The sequence below is a fragment of the Oncorhynchus clarkii genome, chromosome 22 (assembly GCF_045791955.1).
Source record: "Oncorhynchus clarkii lewisi isolate Uvic-CL-2024 chromosome 22, UVic_Ocla_1.0, whole genome shotgun sequence".
Lineage (NCBI taxonomy): Eukaryota > Metazoa > Chordata > Actinopteri > Salmoniformes > Salmonidae > Oncorhynchus > Oncorhynchus clarkii.
The window spans coordinates 17,565,181-17,580,379 of record NC_092168.1 but is presented as its reverse complement, the minus strand read 5'-3'; the positions used below and the strand labels follow the sequence as shown (position 1 = coordinate 17,580,379).

The 15,199-nt window shown below is 43.1% G+C and overlaps 1 protein-coding gene across 5 annotated transcripts in view; it reads left to right on the top strand.

Moving 5' to 3' along the window:
* The window catches only part of LOC139380500 (E3 ubiquitin-protein ligase Midline-1), a 66,963-nt gene that overhangs the window by 37,415 nt on the left and 14,349 nt on the right, over positions 1–15,199 (top strand). For 2 of the 5 annotated variants that reach the window (XM_071123208.1, XM_071123207.1), the window contains exon 2: positions 8,594–9,315. In XM_071123208.1, the coding sequence (XP_070979309.1) occupies positions 8,650–9,315 (666 nt within the window). In that variant the 5' untranslated portion in view covers positions 8,594–8,649. Of the gene's footprint in view, positions 1–5,315; positions 5,921–8,593; positions 9,316–11,210; positions 11,277–15,199 lie in introns of those variants that run through there. The other 3 variants (XM_071123204.1, XM_071123205.1, XM_071123206.1) reach the window with 3 other exon arrangements.

Below are 15,199 nucleotides of genomic sequence, written 5' to 3'. Positions count from 1 at the left end.
AGTATGCCAATTTCAGTGCTGACATCATGCCAAGGTTTACACATTGATCGTCATGAAAACGTAATTTATGAGACAGGTGCAAGAAGTAATCCATCTTTATTTGAATCGAGCAGGCTGTTTGCAGAATGCAGTTGAAAAGCCAGCCTTTGTTGTTCTTCAGGTTGTAGAATGTGACCAGTTCAGAATGTTGTTTTCTCACAAATGTCAATTAAAGCTGTTTTTGTTAAGTGAAGCTGCTATTTTCAACAGTGTATTGCCAATAAAGACCTTGCGTTTGTTACACAGTCTGAGGGTTATACTAGTGCTACCAGGGGATTGAAAATACATCCTTATGAATACAAAACACATCTCCTGATGCCCCAGCAAATGTAATACACCTCAGATAAGATAAGATAAACACAAGTGAAAGATAGCAGTGTTCCGCGATCTGGGTTACCTCTTTAACTCTCAAGCATTATGTATAATATTGTGTCAGAAGCTTGCCTGTAGTTTTACAACAGAGCTTATCTCTGGGCAAGTCATCCTTACGAACGTCTTATTTTCTAAGTGTAAAATTTAGACTTTGCTGTTGGAGCCTGGGGTTTTCCTTATTAATTAGTAAGTCATTGTTTCCCACCAGAGCTGAAGAATGCCTGACTTTCTCTGTAGTCGCTCTTTGATCACTTGTGTGGTAAATAATGTATCACCATGGAAACCTTGTGGGCTGGCCACTAGAGGTATCATGGAATGTGTCAGTCAGTGAATCATTTGTTGAGATTCAGTCTTTGGAATGTAGGTGTTGAAATAGGCAAAGAAGCAACGGTACAGTCGGGATAGTGTGTTTGTTTGGGAGTCTACAACAGTAACTTTTTGTTTGACGCTACTACAGAAAGTATTTCAGAAGTCTGTGTATGCATAGTTCGTAACCTATCATCAGCATGAACAAATATTCAATTATGTCAGGGATCGTCAGTTTTTATGTCAGCCACAAGATGTCCCCCTTTAACCTGTTTTTCAGTGGGTTGTCCATCAATTTCCATGTGGTGATCTGAAATCTCAATGCAGCAATGTAAAACAGTATATTTCATAAGAATGAAAATATATCTCTTGAAGTTAACCCATACATTTTCGAGTAATTTCAACGACTCATAATCTTCTTGAGATATTCATAAACCCTCAATTTAATCCACTGAGTTATTTGTACAGTATTTGGGGACCAAGGGACGAAAGATGTTTTGATTGATCATGTTTTAATTAAAACGACTGGAATTTGAGATTAGTGTAATCCAACTGCGACCAATTCTGTTATCATGACATCTATGCTGGTCTAGGGCTTTGCTGGGAAAGCAACAGTCTTAGGGGGATTCAATGAAAGTTCATGTGGTTATGGAAAGAAAACAACATTTTCCTGCTGATGCCACCTGCCAAGCAGCAGGGAGGAAATGGGAGAGTTTGGCTGTTCTGATTACTGACCAGGATGACCTACAGAAAGACTGGCCCTGCCAACAGCTGGCCTAGTTAACAGACCCTCTGTTCTAAAGCTCTTTGACTGCTTTGCTGGCTAACGGCTAACTGGCAATGTATCAATCCAACTAGTGGCCTCCGTTTCCAGTTTCTTATCTTTGATCAAATCAGCATTGGACTCTCAGCTGCAAAAAAAAACTACTTTGCAGTGTATTTTTTTTTAGATGGTAGCATTTCATGACTGTATTATTGTCTGTTCACATGTACACCCCTTACTCTAGGCCATTGTTTATTGGCACACATTTGTGATCAATATCCCTCAACAGGACATCAACTTAACAAATGAAACACCTACTGTACTGTCCAAATCAATATAGCAAGTCCTGTATGCTCTAGTTGTATCTTATCTTGATTACTGTCCAGTCATATGGTCAAGTGCTGCAAAGAAAGACCTAGTTAAGCTGCAGCTGACCCAGAACAGAGCGGCACGTCCTGCACTTTATTATAATCAAAGGGATAATATTATGCATGTAACTCCCATCTTATACAGTGCAAATAAACAGCAAACCTGGTTTAAAAAAACAAATAAAGCAACACCTCACGACACAACACCTCTCCCCCATGTGACCTACTTGTTGTGTGTATGTCATGACATGTACTGTATATGTAACTGATAGATGCACACACACTACATGTTAATGTTTTTAAATGTATGTCAATTGGAGTCTTTTGTCTATAATGTATTTTCCGTTATGTGTCGGATCCCAGTAAGACTAGCTGTCGCCATTGACGTCGGCTAATGGGAATCCTAATAAATCAAAATATTAAATATACTGAAATGATTGTTGAAGTGTACAACAGGTCACATGCTCTCATTATAATTCAGTAGTACAAATCCATAGTCAATTGGTTGTGCATTAGCTTCGCATCAATAGTAGAAACGCAGTATAATGCAAACCCCTGAATAAAGCTGGTTTGCCTTTTCAACATAATCATATTTGACAGGTGGAGGGGCCCTTGAAGTAAAACAAATGTTGATTTCTATCGTCCACTTAGATAACACAGCACACCACTGTGCTTCCTGGTTTGTTTTCTAATATATGAAAGCAGTAAATTCCCATGTTTTTGGTGAATGTGGGTCAGGATGAGGCCCTTGCTGATAATCACAGTGATGTGTACGGGTGCAGATTTGGGAGATTAGAGGTTTTGTCTAATCATCTGCCTCTCGCCACAGCTGTAAATCACTTTAGGCAGACAGAGTGGACCGTTGGGCCGCTCCATTGAGCCGGCTGCTTTTGGGTGCAGCACCAGGCCACACATTGGTCACAGATACGCTGTGAAGACAGGATTACAGATAATGATGTTAGGTATCTGCCCCAGGAAAAAAAGGGAAAAGAGCAAGTTCTCTCTCTCTCTCTCTCTCTCTCTCTCTAATAATAAATATATGGATTGCGGCCATCATTAGAGATGATAAAAGAGTCTGGCATAGCCAATTAAAAATGTGCTTGAATTGGAGAGAAAAAAATCGGCACAAAAATGTTTCTTTTTAAATGTAACCTTTATTTAACTAGGCAAGTCAGTTAAGAACAAATTCTTATTTACAATGACGGCCTACCCCGGCCAAACCCGGACGAAGCTGGGACAATTGTGCGCCGGCCTATGGGACTCCCAATCACAGCCGGATGTGATACAGCCTGGAATCGAACCAGGGTGTCTGTATTGATGCCTCAAGCACTGAGATGCAATGCCTTAGACAGCTGCGCTACACGGGAGCCCAAAAGGTAATATTTGTCCAAGGATGACTCTAGTTTAAATAACATTTCAATTTAGTTATTAGGCCTAATATCCAAATTCAGAGTTTCCCTGAAGTGCCATATTGCTTAGTACTAATGCTTGATACAAGATGCAAGCACCTATCCCACACTGGAAAACTGTCAGTGACCACGTGCAGTGATGCCTATCCCTGTTTATTCTTCCACTGCTTTTTCAGTTCTGCAGAGATACCACCCTGCATGTCTGGGCCCTGGGAATAAACAATTTACAGTTAACTCTGTGAGTAAGCGATGTATCAGTTTTCCTGCACTTAATCTGACCCTGCTGGCTGTACATGTTGGGGATTTACAACCTTTATGACGAGAGCTTTGTGGGGCTCTTTAGGCTGATGGTGTCTAGATGTGGCTACACATTAGGCGGTGTTAGTTGGCTTTTTGTGTGGTGTTTCTCCCTCTCTCAGGCCACGCTGATGCACAGTCCTACTGGCTATCGATGGTGGGTTCAGTGCCAACCAATGACTGTAGGTGCCAACCCCGGATGGCTGTAGAGACCGTCCCAGCCCCATCGTAAAGGTCACATTTCATATGGGCCTTTTTCCAAAGCTGGCAGTGGACAGACAGGCGACTGGCTTCAAGGCAATTGATCATTCATCTCCACCCACGCATTATCAATCAATGTTTTGTCAATGGGAAAAAGGTTAATGCAACATGATCTTTGTGTATGACTAGAATACTGACGCATAGTAAAGTTTTATTTCCTATAGACAGTGTTTTAACAATGCCATTAATTAATCTTGTATTCTGCATGAATGTGTTGCATATGTGTGGCAATGTTCTTTGAGTACTTTGTGTAGAATTGTTTTAAATAAAAATAGCAGGCTTGTGTAAGGCTACTATGGGTGTGGAAATGAACTGTGGGCATGGGTTTTTCATTCGGAACCTCTGGGTCCTGAGTGTGTTTTGATGAACCCCACTCTCCCCCACTGAGAATCACTGACACTGAGTCACTGACATTACAGTACAGAAGACTGCAGCAGTACAGCAGGCATTCCTGCCCAGCTGGAGGCTTCACATGAAGTCAGTCAGGGGAATGCCATTCACATTCCCATGCCATCTCCAACACCATGTGTCTCTCACTTTCATACTCACACCTTTGTGTTCACCAAGGCATGTCTATGATGTCTACAGTATGGATCTGTCTGTCAGAGAAGGGATTCTATCTCAATGTCATTTTGAATGATAGGAGAATTCAAATGGCCTGGAGGGAGGGAGGGACATGAAGAGCAAATAGTAGATGGTAGACACAAACCCTTACCTACAAGTGATTCATCCCGCTTTAGAAGACACTGGAACAAATGAACACAGGCCTTATCATGAAGAGACACATGTCTACAGATTGCACTGCTCTTGAGGAGAGGGAGAGGGCTTTAATTTTAAAACAGAATGTGGAGCTTTTGTGGTCTAATAATGATTTTGTGAAGCTTTGTAGGCTTACTGCCTCAACTCAGTGAGAGACACTGATGGTCTGTATAGAGACAGACAGATGTAATCTGTGCCGTCTAGGTCAACTTGTTGTTTGGGAGCACAGGGAATCAGAGATCCCTGCCTGCCCTCCCTGTGTTTCAGATGAATCCTGCTGCCAGCAAGGCTCCCATCCCAACCCATCCCCTGTGTGTGTGCACATTCCTGCGTGCCTGTGTACAGATGTAGGATCTTCATTTGACCAGTCTTTCATTGCTGAAAATGTTCCTGCTCAGCAGGAAATGCTAACTTGTAATGTATTTTGAGTTTTAAAATGGCTTCTAAAGTTTGTCATTTCCACTTAGACTTGATTTGCCCAAACGAAAGTATATCAACGCCTACAAAAATGTCGATTCATTATAATTCACATAATAATTCACATTTCCTGTTGCTGCAGAAATGTTTTTCTGCTGTAGCAAACTGGCTCATATTAAAATCCTACATCTGTATATGTGTGCTTGTGTTTTGTCAGGCTTTCTCTTTTTTAATCCCTGGTGACAGAGCCAAGAAAAGTTCCGCCACACAGGGCAGCATTGTGCCGCTGGAGAGGCAGAGGTGACGGTCACGGAGGAAAACGGATCCTGACGCTGTCCTCTCTCTCCTCTCTGGATCAGAGCTCAGTGGGCAGGGCTCAGAGCACAGAGGACACTGACCTGTCTGTCCTGTGTGAGGACCAAAGCTATACTGACTAGACCAACCAGGGTCCTATGGAATTCTGTCCCTGCTTATATCCAGCCTCTCGCTCTTTCTCCTTTTTTTCTCTCTCTCTCTCTCTCTCTCTCTCTCTCTCTCTCTCTCTCTCTCTCTCTCTCTCTCTCTTGTTCTCTCTCTGCCAATACTTCCAGTGAGTAATTGAGTGCTGGCCGGCTTTCCTACTGTAGGTGGAGCTGGCCTTCCTGGAATTGTGGGGCAGCTCTTCCTGTTGTGCTTGCTACTTGCTACCTCTTGCTCTCCGTCTCCTGGTTCCTGGTTAATGACAGCTCTGCTCCGCTACCGCAGGATTACTGCCTTATGAAGACTTGTTCCATCTGGATGCTGGCCTCTCTTCTGTTACTGCACACTGCCACCGCCTCGTTTCGGGGGGGGGTTCTTTTGTTGTTGTTTAATATACTTTCATGATTTGGGTCAGAAGTTCCCCCTCAACTGAAATGTCTCTGCAGTGCAAAGCGGGGCAAAATCCATCGGTGGGTAAAGTAAACTGCTTATGAATGGGAAAGCTTTCAGGGGAGTGCGTAAGGTGCAGTTGCTGTGAAGCACTTTGTTCTGGCTCTCTGCCACAGTATACTTTTACAGGGTTTTTGTGTAACTCTAGGGCTTTTAGTGGCTGTTTGTATGATGACATCAAGGCTGAGACGTTTGGCTCCATTGAATGGAGACTAAATCATTTACAGGGCATGTTCGGTCACACATTTCAGGATTTTTTTGTACTGTTACTGTACAAAAAAAAGATATATTCTGACCGATGTGTCATATGAGTTGTGTTTCACTTGTGGAATACTTGTCAAACATATTACAAGAGACAAACATGTCAAGACGGTGATCATCTGTGGATTTAGTAGCCACTCTACTTCAACAACAACTATTCTTACACTACAGTAGACATGAGCACCAATATACTTTGTATCAGCAAGTATTGTTGAGATTTTGTCATTCACTTTTCACCAGATGAATTTACTTCAGTGTGCAAAATATCTAAACTTGGCGCCATGTGCACTATGCATGAAAAATAGATTATTTAAAATAGATGATTTGAAGTGTCTTGGGTGTTCAAGGTCAAGATGCTAAGATTATACTACATTTTTAATGGAGGAAACCATAAACTGCCCTAATATTTCTAAATGTTTCTGAAGAATGCAGTTCAGTAGCCTATACTGTATGTTTCCTTACCGCTAACAAACTATTGTTATATTTCTACTCTCTGAGCATCACTTTTGAACATTGGATACACAAACTCCAACACCCCCCCCCCCCCCCCCCCCCTACTCATTTAGCCAGCAAGCTTGTCTCGTCAATTTGGATAACAGAGAGAACTTTGTTACTCCAAAGAAATCACATTCAGACATCTGCATTAAACTCCATGTCTGCGCAAACCAACAATAGTAGCACAACAAAGCCCCACAGATGCATTCATATTGTCTGCATCACAGACATGGGAGACAAGTCCAACAGACAATTGTCTCTTGTCTCATACAGTAGCTTAGCTGAGTGCCTTTGCGGATTTGACTAGAATAGGAGGGGGAACGAACCCGGGCCTGTAGCTCTGGGGCCTGGGGTAATTGCTGCATCCTCACAGCTTCAAAGACAACTTGTGCCCGGCTGGCCTGATAATGAGCTTTTGCCTTCTTTCACACGTAATTAGTGGAGGTAGAGAGTTTACACAGGGAGACGTGGTGGTCAGAGTGTCTACTCGCAGCTGGGGTGTCTGACTGGCCTGTAACAAAGGCTCTGTGTCCATCAGTCCAGCCACAGTGTGGAGCTCCAGCTGTGAACAGGCAGGGCCAGGGACTTCTGCTTCACTGAGCTGTCTGGCCTCACTGTCCTGCACTGCCCTGGGCTAGCTAGCCAGACCAAGCCTTTCAGTATACATGGCTATTCTTGTATAATAATATGTCTACTTGAGTCATTTTCATGTTTCTGGAGTTATATCATCAAAACAGCTCAAAAGCTTACATAAAATATTCACTGTTTGTTGGTTTGTTTTTCCCAACTCCAGTCTTCAGTTGTTTGTTTGTTTTTCCCAACTCCAGTCTTCAGTTGTTTGGTTGTTTTTCCCAACTCCAGTCTTCAGTTGTTTGTTTGTTTTTCCCAACTCCAGTCTTCAGTTGTTTGTTTGTTTTTCCCAACTCCAGTCTTCAGTTGTTTGTTTGTTTTTCCCAACTCCAGTCTTCAGTTGTTTGGTTGTTTTTCCCAACTCCAGTCTTCAGTTGTTTGGTTGTTTTTCCCAACTCCAGTCTTCAGTTGTTTGTTTGTTTTTCCCAACTCCAGTCTTCAGTTGTTTGTTTGTTTTTCCCAACTCCAGTCTTCAGTTGTTTGGTTGTTTTTCCCAACTCCAGTCTTCAGTTGTTTGGTTGTTTTTCCCAACTCCAGTCTTCAGTTGTTTGGTTGTTTTTCCCAACTCCAGTCTTCAGTTGTTTGGTTGTTTTTCCCAACTCCAGTCTTCAGTTGTTTGGTTGTTTTTCCCAACTCCAGTCTTCAGTTGTTTGGTTGTTTTTCCCAACTCCAGTCTTCAGTTGTTTGGTTGTTTTTCCCAACTCCAGTCTTCAGTTGTTTGGTTGTTTTTCCCAACTCCAGTCTTCAGTTGTTTGGTTGTTTTTCCCAACTCCAGTCTTCAGTTGTTTGGTTGTTTTTCCCAACTCCAGTCTTCAGTTGTTTGGTTGTTGCATCACAGGGAATAAGGACAGATGTGCCTCCCTATAAAATATGTATGGATTAGTTCAGGGGAAATTAAGATCAACATGGATTGCTTAACTTTTTTACGAACATCACTTTCATTTCTATGGCGCTTTAATCATTTATATTTGTCTGAAGGGTTTACAACACGCCAAAACTCAGTTAGAAGAGTCTTCATTTCTCATTTCCTCATTTCATTCAATACCCCTCATAAAGATACCACAGATGCGTTATCTAGTACCTGCTATTTATTCCTCTAGTACATCAAGTAATCTCCAGTTTTCTTAAATTAGGAATGTGGAAAGACCACTCATTAATTTATATTCTGGGAAGGTTGACAACCCCCTATAGCTCAACCCTTTTCGAACCCTTCACTTCTCTCTCTCTCTCTCTCTCTCTCTCTCTCTCTCTCTCTCTCTCTCTCTCTCTCCCATTCCCTAATTATGTACTACATGTCATCCCTACAGATAGCTGATCAGCTTCCTTGGATTTTGCTGACGACACCGCTTTGTTGTGCGTGAAGATGGAAACACTAGAGTCGGAGCTGACCTGCCCAATCTGTCTGGAGCTCTTCGAGGACCCACTGCTCTTGCCCTGCGCTCACAGCCTGTGTTTCAACTGTGCCCACCGCATCCTAGTCTCCCACTGCACCCCCAACGAGCCTGTGCAGTCCATCAGCGCCTTCCAGTGCCCAACCTGTCGCTATGTCATCACCCTCAGCCAGAGGGGCCTAGAAGGACTGAAGCGTAACGTCACTCTGCAAAACATCATTGACCGCTTTCAGAAGGCTTCCGTGAGCGGGCCCAACTCCCCCAGTGAGACTCGCCGCGAGCGGGCCGCCCTAGACAGCACGGCCATGACCTCCCCCAGCGAGAGGGTGCAGTGTCAGTTCTGTGAGCAGGACCCTCCCCAAGACGCCGTCAAGACCTGTGTCACCTGTGAGGTGTCCTACTGCGACGAATGCCTGAAGGCCACCCACCCCAATAAGAAGCCCTTCACTGGCCACCGTCTGATCGAGCCCATGCCGGACTGCCACCTCAGGGGACTCATGTGTCTGGAGCACGAGGACGAGAAGGTGAACATGTACTGTGTCACAGATGAACAGTTGATCTGTGCCTTGTGCAAACTGGTCGGTCGGCATCGGGACCACCAAGTAGCAGCACTCAGCGACCGCTACGAGAAACTGAAGGTAAGAGATGCTACTGTACAACACTGTGCACAGCTTCAGGAATGTCTGGGGAGCATCTGGGGAGTTAATGACTGACTGTGAAGAGCTCCTTGTGTACACCTGGTGAGATTTAAAATCATATTTGATGAAAATCAAGTTTGAATTTGTAAGTATACTAGATCAACAAGATTGTGCCTCAATTCAATATTTGACCATTCACTTTTTGTTTTGTGGAGATTCACCACACATTTTTCAGAGATCAGTTCATTTTTTCATGACTTACTATCTTACTATCAGCAGCTTTTCAAAAACACTAAAACGATGTGATTGTTATGCAGTGTGTTGTTTCCAGAATGTAATATTTTATTTGTGGCCGTATCATAAAAATCTGTGACCTACTGCAGTTTGAGAAAAAAACCACATTGTTCAACATGTCATAGAGACATCGTGATGATGGAATTGTAAAATTATATTGGAGATTCACATTAAACTTGAGTCATTAACATTATACATATTATCCAATATTTCAATAAATAGTCGTTCCCCCAATGATATCCTCTCTTTTTTTTTATCATACTAGATATGTTTCCCCAGACTAAGTCTAATGGGTGAATAAGGAGTCATTGCTGGTGGTAACAGTGCAGTACAAGAGCACAATATACAATCAGGCAACCTCGCTATTATATGATATGTATTATATATCTACAGATGTCTGGGCTCTTGATGTACGAAACCTTAAAAGAAAGTATTACAGGAATGGCTAATGGAAATCCCCATTCAGTCAGATTCCCCAATAGTACAACAGCATTCAACTAATGTGATTTCTGTTCATATTTCAAAGAGCTTTGGGAACAAGGAGGGATCACACACGCTTTCTTCGACGGGCTTAAATGTAACATTTGCCACGTAATTCCAACCAATAAAAAAATATTGCTTCCAGGGTTTCAGGTTAAGTGGAGCTAACCACTTTCCCTCCATGGTGCCATATTAATAAGGCGTCATGAGAGAGACTTTGTTAGCTGGAACACACGAAAAAAGGTGGCCACGCATTCCTTCCACTTTAGACTTGAATGAGCCCCCGTCAAAGCACTGAGATTTGGGCTTTGTGGGTTAGTATTTTGCCAACACACGCCGTGGGACACGATCATGGCTCCAGAAACCTCATGGGAGCAATGAATGCTTTATTACCAGGCAGAACCATGCAGCTGTGTGTTATAGTTAGCCTTTCACATGTAAATTGACCCTCACATTTGACAAGTTCTGTCAAGAGATGCAGCAAGCAGGGCTGTGATGTTATCAGACCTCCACCTTTTGCATTCCATATTGATCAACATGTAAACTGTTGAAATGTCTTCTCAGTAAAGTTGTTATTTTAGTATTTGCAATTCATCAAGTGGACGCTAAAACTCCTTTTTTTGTAGTTAACATTTTTTACCGTCTTTTGTCTGTACAGTACAGTAGACATAGCCTATCTATTGTCATTTTATCACAGGCTATTGATGGCGTATACATATATATTTGCATAAGGCAGTGTTTAGTTAATGCCTTTAGTAAATAAGAAGTCAGTATAACAGTGTAGCAACTGAGGTGTCAAGTCTAGCGAAAAGGTTTCTAGGGATCACATGGCTTCCACTGCACGGCTCTGAAAGGCAGGGCTTTTCACACATATATAAATATATAACACTACTTGAGCATGAATCATAAAAATGGGGTTTGGCATGACATGATACACACAAACTATTTTTGCTTGTCCTTTCATCAACAACAAAGAGAATGCCAATGGCGAATGTCAAGCTTGGTCCCAGACTCCCAGTGAAACTGAGATGCGGTAATCTTAGATTGCAGTATAGCGATTGAGGTCAGAGCATCAGCCTTAACCAGTTTCTCCTTTGTTTGATCATGCTGTCATTGTGCAGAGAACTCCAGACTGCTATCTCAGTGAGAGGAGCGAACAGGAGGAAACAGACCAGGTGATATATACGGTATCTAAAGTATTACTTCGACTCTACATTCAGGGACAGGTCTACTAAGACTTTATAGCTGCTATTTTCAATGGGGAATAAAACCTACAGACTAGAGTATCAAATATGATGCAATATACAGTATAAATTATATTAAGGTCAAATCTAGATCATTTCCGGGGCTCTCTTATTCCCCTCTGAAAATATCAGGAGCATATTTTGCACATGTGCAAATGCTCGGTAAACCTGACCTTTAGAATATAGTCCACATTTGATTGTCGATGGCTTCATGGCCTCTATGCAAGATCTGCATAGTTTATGTAATGAGTAGTGACATATCTATGCATACAGTATATAGATATGCACTATGGAACATAGTTTCACTTTGTGTGCCATCATACTGTTACATAAACACAAGAGAGAACACTATAATATATATTTTACTGGTATTACTAAGAGTGGGCCGTGGCAGACTTGTGATCAACTATAACCCATGTATGTCCAATATTACTTGCCAGATGTAAGATGCTCTATCTACCTCACTGTAAAACGGTAAAATGTACATTTACTTACTGGCCGCAACTTGCCAGTAAGTTACTGTAATTAATTTTACAGTACGCTACTGTAATCCATTTTACGGTAATCCAAACATGTTCGCAAAAAAGTTACTGTAATCTAATTTACAGTACATTGCTGAAATTGCCCATGTTTGAATTTTTAACATTTATATTTTGGTCATTTAGTGGGTGCTCTTGTCCATAGCAACTTACATCTAGGGCATTAAACCAAGGTTGATAAAAAAAAAAAAACACACGTCACAGTCATAGCAAGTAAATGTGTATCTAACTGTTACTAAAAATGTTGTAGTTAAGGATACATTGGTCTTCAGAATAATTGTAATTACAACAAGACATCTTATTATCTAGGTCATCTCTGAATAGTGCCAATACAATACTGAAATATTCACAGTAAATTCATGCCAGAGCAATGAAACACAGTACAATAAAGTAAAAGTGACTATAAACTAAGACAATTATTTCTACAGTATTTTACTGTAATTACAAGGAATTAGCGCAAGCAGTTGGCGGTATGTATTTGCATATTAAAGCATATTAATGAATATACTAGGTGTTTCATGTCCTTTTGATCTGTTTTGCCCTGCACTCAACCTTTAACAATTTTAGACTTTCTGCCACTCTGATCTGTCTCCTATATCAGATTAAGTATTAGGTAACTACTACCACATATCAAATAAATTGGTACAGCACTTTTACTAGTGGGTGCAACAAACATAGCCTCTTACAAGACATGCCTCAAAATATGTTAATGAGTGAGAAACAACAATACCATGCATCCACTAATGTTTAAAAGGCTTTTGGTGCTCCAAAAATGCAATATGGTACTATATTCTGAATTACAGTAAATTACTGGCAGCAATTGTTCAGTAAGCTACTGTAGAGTTTCAGGACAATATTTGTAGAAATCCAAAAATGCAGTATATTACTGTATTCTGTGGGGGTACAGCATTCTCACTCACAGGTCCAACTAATATAGCCTCTTACAAGGCATGCTTTAAAATATGTTAATGAGCCAGAGACTCTTTCCCCGCCCACATTTTCCCACAATGCAACATAATTAATACTTTTTTTAAAATAAGGTATTTTACTGTGCGTTCTACAGTGTTTTACTGTTGAATTTACTGTGCATTCTACGGCAATCTACTTTGTTTAGTTTATACAGTATTATACTGTTGATTAATACAGTAAGTTGCTGATCAAATTACAAAAACGGCTAGCAGTGTGCGTGGTCACATTTTTCACCACAAATCCTACAATATATCTGATTAGAATGTCTGAGGCAGAAACAAGTTATTCTGAGCATGGCAATTGTAATGTCACAACCACACTGGTCCTTACTTATCGTCATAGACCTTAATACCCTTGTGCATGATTACTTTTTGTCTGTTTCTATTCCCCCTGACCTTAGTACCAAGGTATTGTCATACTATCTCCCCATGTCAGTGTACACAGTGGGGATAGGATGACCTGGTCTTGGCTTCATTTGATGTTGCAGCACTGTCCTATGTGCTCCGTGTCTGTCACATGGGGCTATTGTCTTGATTTTGAAAAGTTGTTACGGTGCGTGAATGAGGACCCAAAAGCGAATTAACTTAAACAGAGCTTCTTTAATTACCAAACATAGGTAGGCTCAGACGGACCGGCAGATTCCGACAGGACAAGACAAGGTTACAGCAAACATGACGACAGTCTGGTTCAGGCATGAAACACAACAAACAAGAATCCGACAAGGACAGGAACAGAAACAGAGAGAGATATAGGGACCTAATCAGAGGGAAAAAGGGAACAGGTGGGAAACGGGGTGAATGGGTAGTCAGAGGAGACAAGGAACAGCTGGGGGAAAGCGGGGGAGAAAAGGTAACCTAACAACGACCAGCAGAGGGAGACAGGGTGAAGGGAAAGGACAGAGACACACAACATGACAATACATGACAGTACCCCCCCACTCACCGAGCGCCTCCTGGCGCACTCGAGGAGGAAACCTGGCGGCAACGGAGGAAATCCTCGATCAGCGCACGGTCCAGCACGTCCCGAGAGGGAACCCAACTCCTCTCCTCAGGACCGTACCCCTCCCAATCTACGAGGTACTGGTGACCACGGCCCCGAGGACGCATGTCCAAAATTCTACGGACCCTGTAGATGGGTGCGCCCTCGACAAGGATGGGGGGGGGGGGGGGGGAAGACGAGCGGGGGCGCGAAGGACGGGCTTGATGCAGGAGACATGGAAGACCGGGTGGACGCGACGAAGGTATCGCGGAAGAAGAAGTCGAACTGCGACAGGATTAATGACCCGAGAAATACGGAACGGACCAATGAACCGCGGGGTCAACTTGCGAGAAGCCGTCTTAAGGGGAAGGTTCTGAGTGGAGAGCCAAACTCTCTGACCGCGACAATATCTAGGACTCTTAGTTCTACGCTTATTAGCAGCCCTCACAGTCTGCGTCCTATAACGGCAAAGTGCAGACCTGACCCTCTTCCAGGTGCGCTCGCAACGTTGGACAAAAGCCTGAGCGGAGGGGACGCTGGACTCGGCGAACTGAGATGAGAACAGCGGAGGCTGGTACCCGAGGCTACTCTGAAAAGGAGATAGCCCGGTCGCAGACGAAGGAAGCGAGTTGTGGGCGTATTCTGCCCAGGGAAGCTGTTCTGACCAAGACGCAGGGTTGCGAAAAGAAAGACTGCGTAAGATGCGACCAATAGTCTGATTGGCCCGTTCTGCTTGACCGTTAGACTGGGGGTGAAAGCCGGAAGAGAGACTGACGGAAGCCCCAATCAAACGGCAAAACTCCCTCCAAAATTGAGACGTGAATTGCGGACCTCTGTCCGAAACGACGTCTGACGGAAGGCCATGAATTCTGAAAACATTCTCGATGATGATTTGTGCCGTCTCTTTAGCAGAAGGAAGCTTAGCAAGGGGAATGAAATGAGCCGCCTTAGAGAACCTATCGACAACCGTAAGAATAACAGTCTTCCCCGCTGACGAAGGCAGTCCGGTGACAAAATCTAAGGCGATGTGAGACCACGGTCGAGAGGGAATAGGAAGCGGCCTGAGACGGCCGGCAGGAGGAGAGTTACCGGACTTAGTCTGCGCGCAGACCGAACAAGCAGCCACGAAACGACGCGTGTCATGCTCCCGGGTGGGCCACCAAAAACGCTGGCGAATGGAAGCAAGCGTACCCCGAACGCCAGGGTGGCCGGCTAACTTGGCAGAGTGAGCCCACTGAAGAACGGCCAGACGAGTAGGAACGGGAACGAAAAGAAGGTTCCTAGGACAAGCGCGCGGCGACGGAGTGTGAGTGAGCGCTTGTTTTACCTGCCTCTCAATTCCCCAGACAGTCAACCCGACAACACGCCCCTCAGGGAGAA